The 21,100-nt window shown below is 38.8% G+C and overlaps 1 protein-coding gene across 7 annotated transcripts in view; it reads left to right on the top strand.

Annotated features, from left to right (window-relative positions):
• Pou2f1 (POU class 2 homeobox 1) overlaps positions 1-21,100 on the top strand; it is a 151,836-nt gene that overhangs the window by 116,203 nt on the left and 14,533 nt on the right. For all 7 annotated transcript variants that reach the window (XR_006848752.1, XM_046430172.1, XM_046430168.1 and 4 more), the window contains 5 exons: positions 2,176-2,349; positions 6,685-6,826; positions 8,151-8,296; positions 9,475-9,654; positions 10,877-10,982. Coding sequence is in view for 6 of the 7 variants with exons in the window: in XM_046430172.1 (XP_046286128.1) it covers positions 2,176-2,349; positions 6,685-6,826; positions 8,151-8,296; positions 9,475-9,654; positions 10,877-10,982 (748 nt within the window). In the remaining variant the exon portion in view is untranslated. The remainder of the gene's footprint in view (positions 1-2,175; positions 2,350-6,684; positions 6,827-8,150; positions 8,297-9,474; positions 9,655-10,876; positions 10,983-21,100) is intronic.

Genomic DNA, 21,100 nt, shown 5'->3' with positions numbered 1-21,100 from the left:
TGAAGATGAACTTCATTGCCTTCATGGAAGCAGATAGAAATGAACTTACCCAGTGATGGTGTGGTGCCTATTGTAGTTTTCTGCATTATCAGTTCCTTGGAGAGAGCCTTGACAAATGAAATCAAGGTCGGATACATGACTCATCTGAATTTCACAAAGGGAATTTCATAGTCTTTATCTGCAGCCTTGTTCTGTAATCCTTCACCTGGCTACTGTTCAACAAGCTGCTGTTCAGCTGAGCAATCAGGATACAAAATAAGAGCAGCACTTTCCATTAGTGAGTACTCACAAGAGGTTCTAGAGAGTCCTACTCAGGGCTTGTGAGAACACTAGCCTGGCGTTTGTAATAAGAAAATTTAATATTTTCCTTTTTAAGAAAGAGCGGCAGGCAGTGGTGCACCAATTCAGAAGGCTGGGCAGGAGGATCACGAGTTCAAAACCAGACTCAGCAATTTAGCCACTTAGTGAGCCACGTCTCAAAATATACAATAAAAAATAAATTTTGAAAAAGGGCTGGGGATATGGCTCACTGGTTAAGCACCCCTGGGTTCAATCCCTGGTACCAAAAAAAAAAAAAAAAAAAGACACATAGACAGGGACTAGGGGTAGCTCAGTGCTAGAGGCTAGAGCACGTGCTTAGCATACCCTAGGCCCTGGACTGAGTCTTTAGCACAAAGAGAGATAAAGAAGGTGATAGACTATAATTTTATGTCCCAGACTAAACTTTACATGGATATAAGTAATTAAACAAAATATAAAGAAGGTGGTAGCAGATGATCAGAAGGAAACTTCTCAGTTCAGTGTTTGAAATAAGTGGTGCTTTCTCCCATTTGAACTACTGAAGATACTGGAAGGTAGGAAGACTTCTCGAACCAAATGATCATTTGAAGTTTACGTGCATTTAAGTTAAAAGAAAAAAAGCACATTTGGAAAATTATTTTCATTAATATGATTACACTAAGGCACACACTGCCACATTTGGTAAATGTTTGACAAATACCTTTAAGAACAAGAATGAGGATATCATTAATATATAAGTGGGTTAAGGATATAAATCTAGTTCACATCCAAGAAAATGCAGATAATAATTAACACATGGGGCGATTTCTACGTAATAGAAAGTAGTAAGGAATACAAGTTACAGCAGAGGTGACGTTGAGTGTATACCCTGAGGAACAAAACATATACACACTTTGTAAATTAGTTTGGCAGTTTCTTATAAGGTGAAATATATATGTGTCTTATGACTCCTAGAAACGAAGGCACATGTCTGCAGAAATGAAAGACCCATATATATTGGTTATGCAGATTTGTTCATAATCACCCAAAGTGGAAATAAAGGAACTGCTGACACCATCCATGTGGAGGAAGCTAGGTGTCATGTAGTAAAGACTACAGTAGCATATCAAAACCAGGACATTATTTGTCCATTGCCAGAAAAATCTTGTGAATTGATCTTGAGGAGCTGCTTACACATAGATAACTAGATGTGCAAAGTTTTTCCTTGTGGTATTTTCTGTGTTATAGAATGAAACATAAATGAAAAACTGTCCAGCAATTAAGAAATGGTTAAATAAATTATGACAAAACTGCCTCATTCTTTGAAAAGGATAATCTTGAAGACTAAATCACCATAGAAAAAAGTTAAAACATAATATTACCTGAGAAAGTATAGTATAAAATCATGTATCACATAATAATAATTACAGGTAGGGTTAAAAAGTAGGCCTGTAGGTAAAAATTTAATAAATACTCCAAATGATGCCTGTTTAAGTTATTTTAAAGTACAGGCAATTTGTTTAAGTTCTCCCCTAAAATGGTCTTGATAGTCTTATAATACTGTCACATTTGGAAATGGAGTAAGTCAGATGTAGTCCCTGCTGTTTTGCCAATCTGTGTGGCAATTCATGAGATACATCTTTAAGGATCATGTGCTCATTACAGTTGATTTTATCTGTATGTTTCCAGGTTTTTTCCCTAGACCTGCTGTGATTGCCCCATGCCTAAGCCCAGGCCGGCACTCCCAGTGAACTGTGTGCTATACCCTCTGTAGTGCTCCCTGGTCATCCTCATTCTCCACAAGTCAACTAGTGTCTTAATGTGTTTGGTTGCAGCACATCACTGTTGTAAATTAAATGTCTTTTGCTTGTTTGTCATTTTGTCCCTTCACAACAGCCAGCAACCCCAACACGCACAATAGCAGCAACCCCTATCCAGACACTTCCGCAGAGCCAGACCACACCAAAGCGCATCGACACTCCCAGCTTGGAGGAGCCCAGCGACCTTGAGGAGCTCGAGCAGTTTGCCAAGACCTTCAAACAGAGGCGGATCAAACTCGGCTTCACTCAGGTAGGAGGAGACCCCCAGGCAGCCTCCTGGTGTGAGTCTAAGGGGCTTCAGGGAGCAGGGTATCCCTCGGCCATGGTAGTTTTGATTTGACTATAGATTCTTGTCATATTTAGCATTTGTAAGTTTAGAACGTTATGCATTCAGCTATAAGTTACAGTCGTACATTTATGATTTAATGTTAGACAAAACATCCAAGATTCATCCCACAGCCCAGGCCTCTGAAATCACAATTACATTAATAAATTATGAGCATTTGAAAGATTTTATTGGGGGATGATATAACTGTACTGAAGGTTTTATTATTTGAAGAACATCTGGTTGTGACCTTACTGCTACATTATCTAAGAGTAAAACTTACAGTGTTTATTTATAATAGCTGAAATGGATATGTTTGAAAGGCTCATTTAAAAATAGTTTTTTTCCCAGTGACTTGGGAGGCTGGCACAGGAGGATTGCAAATTCCATGGCCGCCTCAGCAGTTTAGCAAGGACCTAAGAAACTTAGTAAGATCTGCCTCCAAGTAGAAAGTACAGCACAAAAGGGCTGAGGAATGTAGCTCCATGGTAAAGTACCCCTGGGTTCTCTTCCCAATACCAAAAAAAAAAAAAGAAAAGGAAAGAAAAGAATAATAGCTTTTGGGGAAGAGGGTGGGGGTAGACACACACAATCTCTCTAAGCCTGTGTTGAAACCAGTTAATCAAGTAAGAGTCTATTGAAAATGAAAAATACAAATTAATCAAAATCCAAATTAGTTTTTTAATGTCAGCTAGCAGCGGGCTCCCCAATGGAAGGAGGGTACTCGGCAGTCATCTGGGCATCCTCCATTTTCACTCTGAGCACTACCCTGAGTCACACCTTTTATCAGAGCAGGAGAAGAGTTCATCTGAATGACCTTGGTACAGAGTGTCGGAGGTTATGAGGTGGAGGAATAAAACCTGAAGTGTGGGTTGGGTTGGGTGTTTTTATGGAGTCCAGAAAAATCCGAAAATTTTCTTTCCAGAGAATATAGTTATTATTTGGAATTTAAGCCAACATTTATATGCTACCCTAATTATTTTGTGTTGAAAGTATGTAATGCACCATCTGCTGTGGTGGATCAAGATGACATCTCTGCTTATGATATTTAGTTGATGTTTATTTATGTTTTTATAAATGGATTTCTGTTATATTTATTTGGGAATTTATTTTTGTTCAAAGAAAGTACGCATTAGGGACACAATGATTTTTTAAATAGATGTAATTTTAGGTGAAATTTTTACATTTTTGAGGAGTTCATTTATAAAGAAACAAATTACAATCCAGAAACATTTTAGTACTTTTTAAGCACCTGAGTGATCTGACTTGTTTTAAAAATAAAACTCAAGATTAAACTGGATTGAAAGGATTAAAACTGGATTGATTGAAAGGGTAAGTTAATAAGCTGAAATAGGTATTAGCATGTTTAGCAGTGTGCCCAGTTTTAAGCTATTAGCACAGCATACTCTTGGGTTTCCTGGGAGATTTTTGCTTAAGTGATATGCCAAGGCTTTTATTTTTTAACATTCACCCAAATCATGGTTCACCTTTCTGCAGCATATGACCCGATACATTGCCAGTGGTTTTGTGTGTGTGTGTGTATGTGTGTGTGTGTGTCCCTCCCTCTCCAGGTAAAGGAGTTCTCCTGTGGGCCCGTGTTCTGCTTTATGGTTCCATCCTGTGTTTTGCATGACCATTCCTTATTTTTCAGAATAACTTGGACATAGCAGTTATAGGAGTTTGCAAACCTTGATTAGGTGGATTAAAACACACGTACTGCTGCAGCATGAGAAAATCAACTTAGCTTTTAAGTTACTCACTTTTGTTGTAATTGTGCAAAGGCAGAATTGTATCTGGTTATTATATTTATACACAGAAGGAAAGTTAAACATTATTGAAACAAATCCCTATTCTCTGAGTAAATATACATTATTAGAACAATTATATTCTAATTACATAAGTACTTACTAAAGGATTGCTGTGGGTGTTATTACATTATTATAAAGCATGTCATAAGGTATAACACGTTTACAAAATGTAGTGGATTCATTATTTCCTAGTCCCAATCTTTCTTTATTCCTCTTGCTCTTTTTAAAAATATTTAGGGGATATAATATAGTTCAGATCATGTATGAATCAGCTGTTTTAAATGTTTGACTTGTGGGGAAGAATCCAAGAGTTTCAAGATTACTTATCCAAGCACATAGCAAAATTTTGAAAATTGATATGTTAACTAAAGGACATATTGATTTTTATTCCACCAAACAATTTAAGAGTGGAGTAACATTGTATTACAAATCTCAGTTAAGTGAATTTGCCGTTTATTGGCATGGTTCTAGTTGATGGCACAGCTTTACCAGACACCAACTGAAAGTATTTTTTTTTTATACTTGCTATGATGTGATGGGTTTTTTTGGTTTGTTTGTTTTGTTTTTTTGGTACCAGGGATTAAACACAGGGGTGCTTGTCCACTGAGCCACATACACAACACCCTCCCCCCTTTTTTTAAAAAATATTTTAAGTTCTTATTGAGTTGCTTTGGGCCTAAGTTGCTAAGACTGGCTTTGAATTCACAGTCTTCCTGCCTCAGCCTCCTGAGCCACTGGGATTATAGGCCTGCGCCAACACACCCAGCTGACATTATTTTTTTTTAATAGGTATTTTTTGCTTACTTGTCAAAATTATTACTTTCATGATTAAATATTACAGGTATTTGTAAAAAATTCTTAGTGAATTTTTCCACTGTACTTCAGAAAACATTTTTTGTCATCTAACTGCTACTCAGTGTCATACTCAAAAAATTGCAAGTTTAAGTTGCCCCAGTTTTTTTTGAAACCATAAACTTAAATGGATGGAGTGTCCCAGGTGTGAATGGGTAGCAGCACATGGGCCTAAGGTCAGTGCCTGACCCTGGTAGAGGAGCCCTCCCTCTGTGCAGCCTGCCCCGCCCGGGTCCCTCCCTCCTGTCTAATTGGGAGGAAGGTGATGAGCAGTCCACTGCAGTGGAAGCCACAGCGTCTGCCCAGCACCAACAGAAAGGGAATGTTCTGATGAACTGCAGTTTTAGTTAATTTGATGTTAATGAATTTTAATGTAAATAGCCTTGTATGGCTTGTGGCTTTCATATGGGAGTCCTGGGCTGTAGATCATTTGAAGTTTAAGTATTCTCTATGCCTCGTTTTATTCACATTTGTGTTCTGTGAAACTTTTTGTCAGGAGTACTTCACCTGTAAGAAAATGGAGTTGGGCAGGGGAGTTCTTTCTTTTCCTCAACTACTACCTGATGCAGATGCTAATAACAGTATAGTATCCAGAAGATGATGGGGTGGGTCACAAGGTAGGACAGTCCAGTTCAGTACCAGTGTGGCCAGGATAGCTGGGAACAGGCTGCCTCTTGGGAGAGTTAGCTGCTGTTGCCTTTTGTCCCTGTCACTGAACTAATTGAAATGAGTGGATACCTCATTTAAACTCCATGAGCTTCTGCCTGTTAACACCTGGCCTTTTCCAGCTTGAACAGGGAAAATCCAGCTGGAAGAAAGGCACGTGCACATTTCAAAGGTTCCAGGTGCCTGGTGAAAGACACATTCTGTAATACATTCAGGAGTCATTGTTCTCTACAGCCACCAGGTTTCCAGGACCCATGAAGCTTTGACTAAATGGGTCAGACCTCTCTACTGTGAATTTCTCTCTCTACAATGGTTACAAAAGTGATCTTTTTGAATACCTGTTTTTGTAACCAACTTTGAAATCCAAACTAAGGGTGGAAATTGATTTCCCCCCCCCCCCCCAGAGCTTCCAAAAATACTTTATAAGAAAAAAATAAAAAGAATGAAGGATCATTTGTAATTTTTGAAGTGTGTTATGGGAAGTTTGATTAGCTCAGAAATGCCTGGGGTTATCTAGACAGTTACACCTAATCCTGGTAGGTGATACAGGTGAATTTATTTTTAAAGATTACTTATATTACTTTGGTTAAAGATTACTTATATTACTTTGGTTGCATTGATTAAGAATATCACCCTGTTTTAGAGACTTACAGAAGTTTTGTTATCATGATTATCATATAAGATAGCAAAAAGAGATTCAAAATGGAAAGTATATGGGGCAGAGTTGAACACTGACATGGATCAAAGCCCTACAGAGTCCTCCTTTATAATATTGTGCTCAGCTTAGGGGTGGAACTTGTGCAGGACCCAGTAAAGAGAATGACTTTTGATTCTTTGTCTAGAGCAGTTATTGGAGCATCCCCCCAGAATGAAGGATTATTAATGAGATGAACTTCTCTTCTTCTCTCCCCATTTCCTGCTCTGGGTTGTGCAGGGTGATGTTGGGCTTGCTATGGGTAAACTATATGGAAATGACTTCAGCCAAACTACCATCTCTCGCTTTGAAGCCTTGAACCTCAGCTTTAAGAACATGTGCAAGTTAAAGCCACTTTTAGAGAAGTGGCTAAATGATGCAGGTAAGTGAGGTATAAAATATTTCTTCAGTGTTCATTGGAATTTTGTATAAACTATAGAATTTCTAATTTTTACTGTACAATTCATACTACAATTTTTAAAAATATTTTAGTTATACAAGGACACAATATCTTTATTTTGTTTACTTATTTTTATGTGGTGCTGAGGATCAAACCTAGTGCCTCACATGTAAGAGACAAGAAGTCTGTTTCACAATCCCAGCTGACTACAAAATTTTGAAGCCCATTAATCCTAGGAGGATCATAAACTATGGCTATGTAAATCAGAGAGCTAATTCTTTTAAATATTCTAATAATGACAATGTAAATAATAAGCAATAATTTTCAGCTTTCAAATACCTGTTGTGTTTGAGCCAGATTTCGACATGCACTCAAATTTGAGGAAGAGGAGAAGAAGGCTGTGTAGTTAGATAAAGTTCAGCGGATTTGTTGCTTCTTCCTTGGGGTATTATCATAGAACTTGTTCCTGGTAACACTTCTGCTTTTATTATTAAAGATGGCACATATTTTATACAAAAATTTGGGCTTCTGGTCTTAACTATTTTGTGCCAAGATTTCCTTTTGGAAAATTGGGTTTTGAACCACAGAATGATAAACCATGAGAGCCAAAGGGAACCCGAAAGGTGCCCTAGATTGTGGTTCTCTTTGTAGATCTGAACAAAAATCAGGCCTTTTGAAAACACACATTTGGTCATTTCAGCAGCCTTGGGTGAGCCATCATAGTCCTTCTGAGTATCCCAGGTGAGAGCTGCTGGTCTGCTCTATCTCGTTCTCCATGTAGTAGAAAGAAGTCCAGAGATGAGTGTGCCATACTGTGGGTCGTTAAGCTGTTAAATGACAGAACATTATTTTAACTAAGGAATTTACAAGTAGTCTTTCTCTCCCCGCCCCCATATCATATAAATAAAATGAAAGGTTATTTATAAGATAAATATTATATTAAACACTCAACAGTTTCCAAGAGGCTTTCTCCCTTTTATCCCCTTTTATCGGTTTTATAAAAAGAACAAAACATAAGAACAGAACTGAGAGAGATCTGAGTCAAAACATAAGAATAGTAAACTTCTACATTCTCAGAAAGAGAACCAAAATAGTAGTGTGGTGGCTCTGTAGCCAGCCATCCTGGGCCAGAGAATGCCAGTACGAGCACTGAATCCATGTGGTGGTGTGATGTAGCTTGGGTGAAGACCTCTTATGCTAGGATGTAGTTTAAAATGTTTTATCCGTTTTGTTGGTGGGGTTAACATGTGTTGTGCACATATGACTCACATCTGAAATCTTATTTCTATTTGATTCATTCTTACAGAGAACCTCTCATCTGATTCAGCTGTCTCCAGCCCAAGTGCCCTCAATTCCTCAGGACAAGGAGTTGAGGGCTTGAATCGTAGGAGAAAGAAACGCACCAGCATAGAGACCAACATCCGTGCGGCCTTAGAGAAGAGTTTCTTGGAGGTCAGTAAGGGTCTGTTTTTCATGTGCACGGAATTGTCTGTAGTTAATGTAGGACACTTACAACATAGTGGAGAAAATGAGACAAGGCAGATTATTTACCACGAAGACAGACCAGAGTACGTGGACTCGAGAAAGTTGGTGGCAGCCATGTGTATGTGTTCTGTGCGCAAGAGGTGGCAGTGACCCGTAGGATGCATGGCAGCTACCTCTACAGCCTAGAGAAGATGGAGGAAAGCACTTCAAATTGCCTGGGCTGCACCAGTGAGACACCAGTGGTGATTGGATTCTAGCGTCTGTGTGCTTACAATGGTAGTTTGGGGCCAAATACTAGAGATCTTGAAGTTCAAGATAACTCTGAAGACACTCATCATGTCTTGTCTCTCTCTCTCTCTCTCTCTCTCTCTGTTTTAGTTATACATGGACACAATTTCTTTGTTTTGTATTCAAGTTTATGTGGTGCTGAGGATCAAACCCAGTGACTTACATGTGGGAGACAAGTGCTCTGCCGCTAAGCCCCAATCTCAGCCCCTCCCAGCATCTCTTTTGTACTAGGGAATATTATAATAAAAGCTTCCAACAGAATTCTGACTTCTTTTTTTTTAATATTTATTTTTTTATAGTTGTAGGTGAACACAATATCTTTACTTCATTTTTATGTGGTGCTGAGGATCGAACCCAGGGCCTCACATGTGCTAGGCAAGCACTCTAACACTGAGCCACAACCCCAGCCCCAGAATTGTGGCTTCTCTAATTCAAAGGATTGAGAGTCAGGTGCAGTGATGCGCACATATATGATCCTAGTGACTTGGGTAACTGAGGCAGAAGAACCAAAATTTGAAGGCCAGCCTTGGCAAATTAGACCTTGTCTCAAAATAAAAATAATAGAAAGGGCTGGGGATGGAGCTCACTGGTAGAGCACCCCTGGGTTCAATCCCCAGTATTACACCCACTCCCAAAATTAATGCACCTTTTATAAATAAATATTATATCTAAATATTCAAGAATAGCCTATTCTAAGTTAACATGAGCAGATTCATTAGAAATTGTATCTATATCGAAAGTGGCCTAATATGGTCATAAGTTTCCTGACTTCATTTTCTGACTTGCTTTTCTCTATGATTGTATCAATATCATTTGTTCAAAAAGTTATTCCAAAAGATGGGATTTTTTTTCTTCAGAATCAAAAGCCTACCTCGGAAGAGATCACCTTGATTGCTGAACAGCTCAATATGGAAAAGGAGGTGATTCGGGTGTGGTTCTGTAACCGCCGGCAGAAGGAAAAAAGAATCAACCCACCGAGCAGTGGTGGGACCAGCAGCTCTCCTATCAAAGCAGTTTTCCCCAGCCCAGCCTCACTGGTGAGAGCAGAGACAGCAGATGCGGGCTCGGGGCTCACTTATGATTTCACAGACGGCTTCTGACGTCAGTTTATTTTCTAACAGACAGGAATTTATTGTATATGTACAGCATTCATATTGAATAAGTGCATATAAATTTATATTTCAGATATTTCCAAAACAGTGAAATTTCACATTCTAATCCAAGAAGTTAATGGTCTTTCTTATATTTTAAAATGAACAGTTTTAATTCTTTACCTATTTCATTGCATTTTCATTGTTTTTGTCTCTGGTATAGTTTATTGGGTAACCAATAACTGTAACTATAGTGGTACATTTTTTTTAGTTATCTCAAAAAAAATTTAATTACTCTTGACTTATGTTAAGGCCTAAAGCCTAATGTTCTACAGTTATTATAATTGAGTGATAGTAAGTTCCCAGGTAAACTGTGGCCTTGGCTGTGCTCAAGCAGTCGCCTCAGACCTTCACTCTCACATGCATGGTTCTTCATAGACTCCCTCCTTGAGTAACTCCTGCTGTCCGCACTTAGGATGGTGTTCCCAGACGGAAGGAAATGTAGTAGCCACATGGCTCCCCTGATTTCTAGGGCAATCATAAATGTGACTGCCCCTGTGCCCCTGAGGGTTCAAAAGGTAAAGATTGTCGAATTTACATTTCTCTTTCCTTTTTTGTTAATTTCTTATTTAAATAACATTGCATTTAGGAAGGTGTTTTAACCTAAAGTCAGCATTAAAAGCACATGTTTGGTTCTTAAATGGCGTGGCTAAAACCTTTAAGTTAGGGTTAGATAGCTGTTACGAAGAAGATGTTATGAGATAGCTGTTATGAAGAAGATGGGCATTAGGTAAGTTTTATTTTGTGTATGTGACTATTTGTTGTTTCACATTTATTTGTATTAGAAAGAAGACAATATTTTTTTATATAAAACTCCAGAATTATTTTGTTATTTCAAAAAGAAAGTTTTTTAAACATTTGCTTTGCAGTCTTTTTATATGGTATCAGAAATGAGACAATCTTGCCCCCACAGAATCAAAAGTAAAAGTTATACAAGAACCTCAGATTCCTGATCCTGCCAAGTCGTTTTCTTGTTTAGGTAAAGTGGATAATTAGTATACCATTTCTTACTGACTTAGCGTGTATCTGACTCAACATTATTGAAACCTAAGCTTATCTCAAGGTTTGAGTTGAGTGCTTTCTTTGTGTCTTTGTATCTGGCCTGTAGGTGGCAACCACACCAAGCCTTGTGACAAGCAGTACAGCAACTACCCTTACAGTCAACCCTGTACTCCCCCTGACCAGTGCCACAGTGACCAACCTCTCTGTTACAGGTAAGCAGCAGCCACACCTGTGGTTGTTAGCACCTAGTCAGCCTGTGATAAGTTTCCCTGATAGTCTGCCACTAAATTGTCAATTAAGGCTCCAACTAAAGACACACATTGCTTTTTTAAAAAGTTATTTATGGTCAAATGCCTGGGCACTTGCCCATAATTCCCCCTGCTCAGCAGGCTGAGGAGAAGGATCACAAGCTTAAGGCCAGCCTGGGCAACTCTGGAAGGCCCTGTTTCAAAGTAAAAGAGCTGGGGATTTGGCTTGGTGGTAGAGCACTTGCCTAGCATGTGTGAGGCCCTGGGTTCAATCCCCAGTGCCACAAAGAAAGTTAACCTGAACTTCAAAAAAGATCCGGTATGATCAATTTTAGTAGGAAAAAAAAAAAAAAAAACGCTTTCACCCAAGGATTTTCTTACCTCTTTAAAAAAAAAAAAAAACATTTATTTTTTAATTATAGGTGGACCCAATATCTTTATATCATTATTTTTATTTTTATGTGGTGCTGAGGATAGAACCCAGTGCCTCATGCATGCTAGGTGAGTGCTCTACCTCTGAGCCACAATTCCAGCCCTTCTTACCTCTTCTTTCCCACATTAGTTCACCTCCTACATTGTTCCCAGCATTATCTTTTAAAAACACAAACTTTTTTTTTCACAACAGTCCTTTCTTCACAGACCTTTAATAGCTATGGCTTTTTGTATTCAGCAAAACCTCCAAATTCATCAGTTCATAGATTATTTTCATTCTGGATCTTGGCCCATTCCAACCAACACATGGGAGGCCTCCATCTACACCTCTGTACACTTTCTTACAGCCTGAAATGTCTGTCCATTGTAGTCTGCAGTTTTGGTCAGATTACAGGTCAATTCTTTTTAAAAGTGTTCTTTAGCTTGCCAAGGAAGCTGTTCATTACCACTTACCTGTATTATATTTTAAAAACCTGCCTTTCCTAGTGGGCCTTTGTACTTCTCAGAAGATCTCAGCACTGTGTTCTTTTTGATGCCTACCTGACTCTCACGGTAAAATGAATAAATACTCTTTTCTCCTTTTGTCCTCCTTGAAGAAACAAATTTCCCAGTACATTTAAGATGATTTCATATTGTCATCAAATATTTTTATGACACATGATGTATAAGATATGCCATAATTACTCACCAAGTCAGTGACATGCTAGTAAGTCACTGGGTGGTTTGTGATCTTTCACTATCAAACTTGATTTGACCTAGAATTGAGGTCTTTGATTTTCTTCACTCACGTTTTCAACTGTGTTAACATGATATAAAAATTCAAAATGGCTTTATGCTTTATTACATTTCTAAGTTATTAGAAAACTTTATTTTTTTTAAAATTTTAAATAGCACTTGTTGAATTATTTTGAGTGTTAGATCTCTTTGAGAATTCGAAAGCTGTGGACTTTTCCCTCCCTCCCATAAAATAGACATACTCACAAGTTTTAGTAAAGTCTAAGGCAGTGTGTATGTAATATCCCCCGTCAGTGTTCTCCCTGTCTCCAGCTATTCATGGGTGCCTTAGGAGCCTACACACTCCAGGTTCAAAACCTTTGGTCAATATGTCCACACTATTCAGTACATGTCTTGCTAAGCAAACTGTTAGAGGCAGATTGGCATTGTGCTAGGCATCAGCAAAAGTGCCTTCCTCTGATAAACTGTCTCACCCTACTCCAGGTATCTGGAAATTGTGAACTGGACTTCACCTTCCCAACTAGTTATAAATCACATTGTGTTAGACCTAAAGATAATTCATTTTCTGCATAGAGACTCCTAATGGTCCAGATATTAAAAACACATAGCTAGGGCCAGGTATAGTGGCACTTTGCTATGGTCCCATCAACTCGGGAAACTAAAGCAGGAGGATCACTGGAGCCCAGGAATTCCAGGCCAGCCTGGGCAATATTATGAAAAACCAACTTTAAAACACACACACATATTTACAGATATCTTAAAATGTGAAAAAAAAATCAAAGTAATTTTAAGAATCTGTATATACTCAAAATTAACTGTAAACTGTAAATTTGTATCCATTTTTGGATCACATTTTCTTGAATTCAGTTACTCAGCCCATGTATGTGGATTTAATTGTAATTGTTTTATGAAAGGTTGATAACTCTTCTTGGAATGACGAATTTTTTCTTTAATTATTAAGAAATTTATCTTACAGAAAATTCAAACAGGGAAAAACATCACAGCAAATACTATTCTTGCTTTTTCTTCAAAATGTTTTATACATAGAGTCTCAGTGATTTTCACCCATTGTGGTATTCACATCCTTATTATGATACCCTAAGTAGAGGACCCAGCTGTGCTGGGCCTGGACATTTGCCCCACAGAAACTGTGAGATGATGAATCATGTTGTTTTAAGCTACTGAATATGTGCTACTTTGTTATACAACAACTGAAAGTAAATATAATAATATGTTTGCCTAGGTATTGTACAAGGCCAGCTCATAATTGAATTTACAGGAGAAAATGTAATCTCATAGCATTGTTGCATTATAAAAAGATTACAAGAATTGGAGTCAAATGGGTTTTGCCTTCTTATCAGCTATTGCTCAAAGTCATGCCCCATTTTAATTTGTTATTCCTCTTTGGACTCTTTCTTTCTTATTTAACCTCTTTTCCTTGGACATTTCTATATGCCTTTTCTTTTTTTCTGTTGATAAAAAGTAGTATATTCCTTCACCACGCTATTTATTAAGGACATCAAGTGTCATCTTTGTACAACCTGACTAATGCAATCCATCTCTTTCTTGCAGACTTTCTTCTTGGGTTCCTACAATTGCTTGTTTTAATTTCAGAGAATTCCTAAGTGTTATGATTTAGATAACCCGTGTCCCCTAGAAGCTCATATAAGAACATTCAGAGGTGAACTGATTGGTTTCGAGAGCCTTAACCCAATCAGTGAAGGGCATTAGCTGAGTGGTAACTGAAAGTGGTAGGGTGTGGCTAGAGGAGGTGGGTCATGAGGAATGTGCCTTGGGGTATATATTTTGTGTCTGGCAAGTGGAGACACTGTTTCTTGGTGGCCTTGTCCTGACCTGCTTTCCTCTGCCACACTCTACTGCCAGGATGTTCTTTCCACCATGATATTTTGCTTCACCTTTAGACACAAGGAATGGAGCTAGCTAGCTGTGGCCTGAGACTTCTGAAACTGAGCCCCCAAAGCAAATATTTTTTCCTCTAAAATTGTTCTTGTCAGGTCTTTTAGTAACAGCAGCAAAAATGCTAACTGAAACACTAAGTTAAAGTAAATGTCTCTTAGATCCCATGTCTTCCTCTTTGATTCCGTTTTGTTCGGAACACATTCTCAAGTGATCTTTTTCTCTACTTAGACTATTTGGGAAGTAAAATGTATAAGTACAGACATACCTGAAAAGTATTTGTCTTCATGATTTTTTTTTTTTTTTTGAGTTTATCTAGTAATAGAATTCTAGGTGCAAAATTATTTCTCCTTTGAACGTTGTAGATGTGTTATAGCATCCAGTGTTGCCAGTGAAGTCTTTTAACTTCAGTCTCTTAATAGGTTGTTTCTTTCACTGTGAAACATTGAGGAGTTTCATACTTCAGCGTTCTGAAATTTTCCTAGAAGGTTTCAAGCTGTGGGTGATCTCGTGAAATCAGAAGGGAGAATAGAGGAGTACAAGAAGGGGAATGGAAGGGTGGTGAGAGGCCAGAATGAAATTAACCAAACTGCATCAAGTGCATGCATGAATCTATCACCCTGAATACACTCTTGTGTATAATGCACTAATTTTAAAAATAAATTAATAGAAGGAAGACCAATAGAGTAGTGGAAGGGGCTCTGGGCGAGGGAGGAAGGTGGGAAGGGATAGTACTGGGAACTGGAATGGAGCAAATTATGTTAAGAATAATTATAATGCACTGATTTAAAATTTTTAAAAAATTAAGTATGGATACTTAAATTTTATCCTCATTGGCTGTCAGCAAGCACTTTCAATCTGAGTTCGTGTCATGTTCTGTAAACAATTCTGGCCATTTATCGTTGCTTATAAAAATTGTTCCTTCTGGCACTAGCTGCATTTATTCATTTTGTATCATTTCTTTGTGCTGTTCCTCCCCCCCCCCCCCTTTTTTTCTGGTATTTTGAGTTGTTTTTTTTTAATACTGATGCATGCAGGGCCATATTCCTTACTGTCAGTAGCTTGTGGGTTTTTCCTGCCATCATGTGGCTTCTGTTACTCAACAGTCTGCCCCCTGAATGGAAGGGCTAGCTATGAGTGTGACCAAGACCAGCTAGACTATTTCGGGGTATGCAGGTGGGAGGCAGGAGCAAGCAGGGCTTCACACCTGCACTTCCCCCAAGGCTCTTTACTTGTACATGCTCATGCCTGCACCAGGATCTAGCCGCCCGTCCTCAGGAGTAGGTGACGTGTGGGAGGTCCTAGAGAGAGAGAGGCCCAGTGTGTGAACAGTCCTTCAGTCACCCTCTTCTCTGGTCCTGTTTCCTACTTCTGCCTCAGTAGTACCCAGAAGCTCTGAGTTTGGACTCTTCTCAGGGCTCCCTCTAAGCGATTCATTCCCCCTTCGTTCCGCAACCTTCTCCTGCGCCCATCTGGACCATCCTTAGTCTCCACCACCCAGTTTCTTTCTTCTCATTTTTGCAAAAGTATCTAAATCTTATATCTCATATCTAACCCCAGAATATATTCCCTTTTGTGTTGCTTTGCTATCATTTGGAATTGGATTTCAGAAGCAAAGAGAAAACACATTTACTCAGTCTACTCCTTTTAAGAAAAATCTTGTTTTATTATTATGGTCGTCTTTATTTTCCCATGGTGCTTGGCACATAAAAGGCCTTGGTAAACATTTTTAGAATGGATACAATGATTAGGATTATATACTCTTCCAGAAAGACATGTATCTCAGAATCTTGCAAAAATGCCACTGTCATTGATAATCTGAACTAAATATGCTCTGCCTCCATTTTTTTTCCAAAATGTGTTTTATAATGGACAAAAAAAATTTATTATTGAACAATTTTAATCATTTAGTTACTTAACAACAGAGTCCCAAGATGCAGGAAGTAAAAGTGATAGAATTAAAAGGAGAAATAGGCAATTCAGCAATGTAGTTGAAAGAATTAATACGGCATTTTCAATGCTTGTACTATATACAAAAAAGTTTCAGGGATATGCAAGGCTCCAGCAGAGCTGTCATCCAGCCTGTCCTGACTGCCGTGAATGTGAAAGCGCATTCTTTTCAAGTACACAGAGAACATACATCTCTTCCAGGAAACAGAGGAAGAGGGACACTTTACTTGTAAGAGGCCAGTGTACCCTGGTACCAAAGCTCAATAAATATGTCACAGGAAGAAATATTACAGACTCATGTTGTTGGTGAAAATAAATCCAAAAACCCTAGCAGAATCTTACCCAAGAATGTATGGTTAGTTTAACCTATGAACATCAGTTAACATAATAGATTTGTGATTATGTCTGAAAACTGTCCTCCAGAGTTCATGTGTTAAAGGTGTACTACCTTTACAGCAGTGTCCACAGGTGGAACATTTGGGAAGTATTTGGATCATGTGGACTTTAACCTCATTAGCGGATTAATCCTCTGGAGGTGGCAGAAACTGTAGGAGGTGGAGCCTCATTGGAGGGAGGGGTCCTTGCTGGTATGCCCTTGGATCTGTATCTGATCCCCGACCCCTCCCTGTTTCTCTCTTCCTCATGGAAAGCTCCATACCTTTCCTCTGCCAAACCCTTCTGCAATGATGCTCTGCCTCGTGTCAGGCCTGAAGCAATGGAGTCAGCCTACCATGGACTAAAACTTCTGCAACTGAACCAAAATAAAACTTTCCTCCTTTAAGTTATCATGTCAGGTATTTTGGTCATATTGACAAAAAGCTGACACAACAGTAAAATAATAGAAAAGGGGCAAAAACAGCAATGATCATCCTAATAGATAAAGGAGAAAGTATATGATAGAGTCCAAACCCATTTATGATAAAAATCCTTTGGCCTGGACCAGAAGGAACTTGCCTCATCTGATGAAAAGCATCTCCTAACCCTGCAGCTCACACTATGAGAGACTGGTAAAAGACTGATGCTCCCCCACCCTTGAGATTGGGTGCTCTTAACATTTAACTGGAGATAATAGCCAGTTTAGTAAAGGAAAAAAGGATTAACGATATCCCATTTGGAAGAAAAGTTAAACTGCCTTTACTTACATTATCCTATGTGTATAAAAAAATCCCAAGGAAAAATGTACGTCTTAAGAATATTGAGTCATCTAACCTCTGAAGGGTTGCTATTGCGTATCTTTAGTTAGTTAGGCCTTTAATTCCTCTTGGCAAAATTTTGTAGTTTTTATTTCAGAAGTTTTGTATGTCTTTGATTAACTTTATTCCTGGATATTTGGAGTTTTTCTGTGCTGTTGTATGTAGTAATTTTAATATGTTTATCTCCTGAGTGATTGTTGCTAATATGTAAAAACTTAATTAATTTTTCTTATTTATCTTGTATCCAGCCATCTTTGCAAAATACAACTTGTTCCTTCCAGAAATTTAAAAAATCCTAAGAAATTTATTATAAAACTACTAGGATTTATCAATAAATTCATTATTGCAAGACACAAGATCAGTATATAAAAATGAAACACATTTGTATATGCATACTATCAATGGATGGTCTGAAAATGAAACTAAGATAATTTATACACAGTAGGTTCAGAGAGTAAAATAGTCATAAATTTAATGACGAAAGCATAAGACTTATGAAAACTATAGGTTGTGGAAAATCTAAATAAGTAGACATTTCATATTCCATGTTCGTGGTTTGGAAGAGTCGGCATTCTCAAGAATAACTGTTGCTCCAATTTGATTTATAATTTCAACACGATCAGGTCACAATTCCAATAGATTCTTGTTTGTTTGTTTTAGAGAAATTGATATGTTCATTGTAAAATATATGAAAGGGACCCAGAATAGCCAAAATAACTTTGAAAATAATGAAGTTAGAAGACAAGTGTGTCCAGATTTCAAAGCTTACCATAAAGTTACAGTCATCAAGACAGCAAAATACTGGCACAAAGGTGGATTCGGTGGAACAGAAGTACGAGACCAGAAACAAACCTTTAAATTTATGCTCTGTACTTTGGTGTTTTTTTATCTGTTTGTTTTTTGTTTTTAACACAAACACGAAAGAGAAAAGAGCCTTCAACAAACATTTCTAGGACAATTGGATACCTGTATGCACAAAGATCAGTTTAGACCTTTACTTCTCATCATTTACAGAAATTAACTAAAATGGGCCAAAAGCATAAATGTAAGAGCTGAAACCTATAACCTTCTATAAAAAGGCAGGAGAAGATCTTCACAATTTTGGGGTTAGGTAGGCAAAGAGCTCCCACAGATGCTGCACCAAAGCACAAGCCATTAAAAAACGCAACAACAAAAAAGAAAGCCCAGCCTGGTAGCACACACCTACAGTCAAACTCACAATCCCAACAGCTTGGGAGCCTGAGGAACAAGGACTGCAAGTTCGAAGCTCTCCTGGGCAACTTAATGAGGCCCTAAGCAACTTAGTTGAGACTCTGTCTAAAAATAAAAAAGAAAATAAAACAGGGATGTGGCTCAATAGTTAAGCATCCCAGTACCCCAAAAAAAAAAGGTTAAATTGAGTTTCATCAAAAGTAACATCTTCGTACAGCAGAAGACACCGATAAAAAAGTGTAAACACAAGCCAAAGACTGGAAGAAAACATAAGGAATTGGAGCTATTCTTTTTGGGGGGTGGGTTGAGGCCCTAGAGATTGAACTGAGAGCTTTGAGGATGCTAGGCAAATATTCTACCACTGCCCTGGCAACTTTTTGTTTTAATGAGCAAAAGACTTTAATGTGCATTTTACCAAAGAAGATGCATGGCAACTAGTGGGCTGTGCTGGGCTTTGCACACAGTGTCCCAGCTTCTGCCTGCCTACCTGCCAGTCAGGTGGTGGCACCTCTGGTGGTTGTTAAAGACATTGAGGCTCTGTAAGCCTAAATTCACTGATCAAAATTGCCCAAGTAAATCAGTTGCCAAGATGCTGGGGCCATAAAAAGTGTCTTTTGGTTGAAGCATGACTCACTGGCTGGGAGAATTAATTTGAAGATCATGTTATACCATGTTGCTTGTGTGACATTCACATTGGAGATACTAGACTGTGCTTTTAGAGTATTACAGCCAAAAGTAAAACAACTCCAAATAGTTTTTATTTCTAGCCCAGATTAAGTTCACCCAAAAGAATTGGCTGCAGTTTCTCTCTGTAAACCTATGGATTTTAAAGAGATACTGGACGATTTGAAAGTGGCAAAAGGAAACAGCCATTTTAAGCTATTTAACCTGAAGACATGAAATGGACAGTTTTAGTTTCAGAACTTTGAAAGGGGAGTGGGTCTGTAGGTAAGATTGAACTAGGTAAGGTGAAAATTTGTTCAAGAAAAGATTGAAAGTACATTCAAACTTCTTAGCAGTGGAAGAAAAATAAGAGACATTTACCTTCCTATAGAACCAAGTCTTTGGGGAAGAGGATCAAGTGGAGGAGTGTGTGATGAGTCTGCCACGCACAGGGTGCAACACAGCCACAGGGCTCAGCGATAGATTTAAAACTGAAGAGAGATCAGTGAAAATGGAGTGAATGATACTTCCAAAGATGTTATTGCACTAGGGCAGCTGCAATAAGAAGGAATCACCTTTTTCACATTTTCCCAAAGGTAGAAAGGAATGAGTCCTCTCTCAGGTGTACAATGATATGGTTGGCCCATGGAGCCAGAGGCCACAGAACTGCACGTGGGCAGCACTGTGGGAAGTGGGAAGGCAGTCACTCCTGGCTCAGGGACACTTGGGCTTATCCTAGCCCTGTGATAAGGGAAAGAACCTGGGGAGGGAACATCAGAGAACTGGCCTTGAAGGTGTTCAGAAGACAGCTTCAAAACAGATCTGGAAAGACAAACCCTGTTCTACACAGGATTTGGGATGAGGCCATTACAGGAGAAGAGAGTCTCCTGCAGTTCGAATAGAAACAAAAAATTACTTTTACCTGAGATTTTTTCCATTTAGGTCTGAGATACCTATTTTGATTGGTCTGGTTCTATTATACTGCATTGTCTTCCATATATAATTTTGTTTGTTTGGTTTTTGGTGCCGGGGACTGAACCCAAGAGTACTTCACCACAGAGCTACCTTCCCAGCCCTGTTTGTTTATTTGTTTATTTTTTAGATAGGGTCTCTTGAGGCTGGCCTTGAACTTGCAATCCTCCTGCCTCAGCTTCCCAAGCTGCTGGGATTACAGGTGTGCCCTACTGTGCCTGGCTTACATATAGTTTTTGGGAGATTGGGTTTTGTTTTGTGTTGGTTGATTGGTTGGTCTTTTGGCTTTTTGAGTTCTTTATCCTGAAAAGGTCCCACTTAGGTTCTTCTTTACCCATATATGTAGTTGCTCATATCCTAGTGCATAAAAGGTTTCGCCAAATTAAACCCTGGCTGTCTTTAGACAGCTGTTTTTGTCCTGTGTCCCATTTCCTGACAACTGATGTCAGAGGCCCTGTCCTACACCGTCTCCTGTAGCGAGTGTCTGTAGGTCAGTTGGCGTCTTCTGAGTGGTGGGAGGTCAACTTTCCTGCTTCAGGCAGGCTGGCAGCATTCTTTAAGTCACGCTCGCCTCTGCGCCCCAACATACCAGCTCCAAGATGTATTCCAGACCTGTGGTGTCCAGCGTGACGATCACGCTGGACACCACAGCGTGACTGTGGTTTAAAATAATGGTTTCATTATTTTTGTTTTGTTTTGTTTGGGACTGGGGGTTAAACCCAGGAGTGCAACCACTGAGCCACACCCATTTTTATATATATATATATTTTTTAATATTTTTATTTTTTAGTTATCGGCGGACACAACATCTTTGTTTGTATGTGGTGCTGAGGATCGAACCCGGGCCGCACGCATGCCAGGCGAGCGTGCTACCGCTTGAGCCACATCCCCAGCCCCCATTTTTATATTTTGACACACAGTCTGTCCTTGAACTTGTGATCTTCCTGCCTCAGCCTCCTGATGGGCTGGGATCACAGGCATGTGCTGCCTCACCTGTCCAGAATGTCC

This window comes from Marmota monax, unplaced genomic scaffold (genome assembly GCF_021218885.2).
Source record: "Marmota monax isolate L192 unplaced genomic scaffold, Marmota_monax_Labrador192_F-V1.1 WCK01_AAM20220418_F8-fsc00055, whole genome shotgun sequence".
NCBI lineage: Eukaryota > Metazoa > Chordata > Mammalia > Rodentia > Sciuridae > Marmota > Marmota monax.
This window is presented reverse-complemented; position numbering and strand designations above follow the sequence as displayed.